The sequence below is a fragment of the Grammomys surdaster genome, unplaced genomic scaffold, assembly GCF_004785775.1.
Source record: "Grammomys surdaster isolate TR1022 unplaced genomic scaffold, NIH_TR_1.0 270, whole genome shotgun sequence".
Taxonomy (NCBI): Eukaryota; Metazoa; Chordata; class Mammalia; order Rodentia; family Muridae; genus Grammomys; species Grammomys surdaster.
In genome coordinates this window covers 3457452-3458452 of record NW_021604711.1, presented here as the reverse complement: position 1 = coordinate 3458452, position 1001 = coordinate 3457452, and the positions used below count along the sequence as shown (strand labels likewise).

At 51.3% G+C, this 1001-nt stretch overlaps 1 protein-coding gene across 1 annotated transcript in view; it reads left to right on the top strand.

The window, feature by feature from the left end:
- Trim17 (tripartite motif containing 17) overlaps positions 1-1001 on the top strand; it is a 7763-nt gene that overhangs the window by 4128 nt on the left and 2634 nt on the right. The window contains exon 4 of the mRNA XM_028776608.1: positions 494-724. Coding sequence (XP_028632441.1) covers positions 494-724 — 231 coding nt within the window. The remainder of the gene's footprint in view (positions 1-493; positions 725-1001) is intronic.

Below are 1001 nucleotides of genomic sequence, written 5' to 3'. Positions count from 1 at the left end.
AGAGAGAGAGAGAGAGAGAGAGAGAGAGAGAGAGAGACTGAGACTGCGAGGGAAAGGGAAGGAGAGGGGAAAGCAGGGATGGAAGGACCTATTTGGGAAGTTTGTTGTCTCTGAAACTCTGATTTCTTACTAATTTTGATCAACAGCTTTAGGGACATGGGTAAGTCTAATTCCAATATCATTTTTAGCCTGGCTATTAGGAGCTCCCTGTCCTTTTTATAAATCATGCCTGTCTTTGTTTGAGATCACCTGTTCTGAAGCCACTGACACCAGGACACATGGACATTTGAATGTATGGGTGTCATTACTCAGGGCCTGTTAGGGTATAACAGGGATGGTGTGGGGAATCTCTGTCAGAAGTCCTAGTTCCCAACTTTGCTCAAGAATTCTAGGTCACCAAGTATCCAGAATTGCTGTGTGGCAACCCTGAGAAAATCCATCCTTTCCGGGCACATCTCATAGCCAGTTTGGGGTCCCCATTCCATTTCCACAGGAGAGAGTGAAAGAGCGGAGAGAACGCATCCTGGAGGAGTTCCAGAAGGTGGTCTTGTTTCTGGTGGAAGAAGAGCGGAGGCTCCTCCAGGTCCTGAAGAAGGAGGAAGAGGACACCCTAGGGAAGCTGCAGGAGAGCAAGGCCACCCTGGACCACCAGAGCCGGTCCCTGGACCTGATCCTGTTGCAGCTGGAGGAGCGGAGCCAGCAGGAGCCCCTCCAGATGTTGCAGGTGAGGCCAGAGGATGCTGAGGCATTGTGTCCTTGGTGGGTGTGGGCTGAGGATGTGCACTCAGCCCAGGAGCTGGCAGAACAAATACAGCCTGACAAATACAGGATGAGGCTGGGCTGATATTTGAAGGTCACTTGACCCATCGTATCCCAGCCTCACAGCAAACAGCCCAGCCCACACCATCCACAGTATACACGCGCACGCATGCACACACACACACACACACACACAGAGAGAGAGAGAGAGAGAGAGAGAGAGAGAGAGAGAGAGAGAGAGA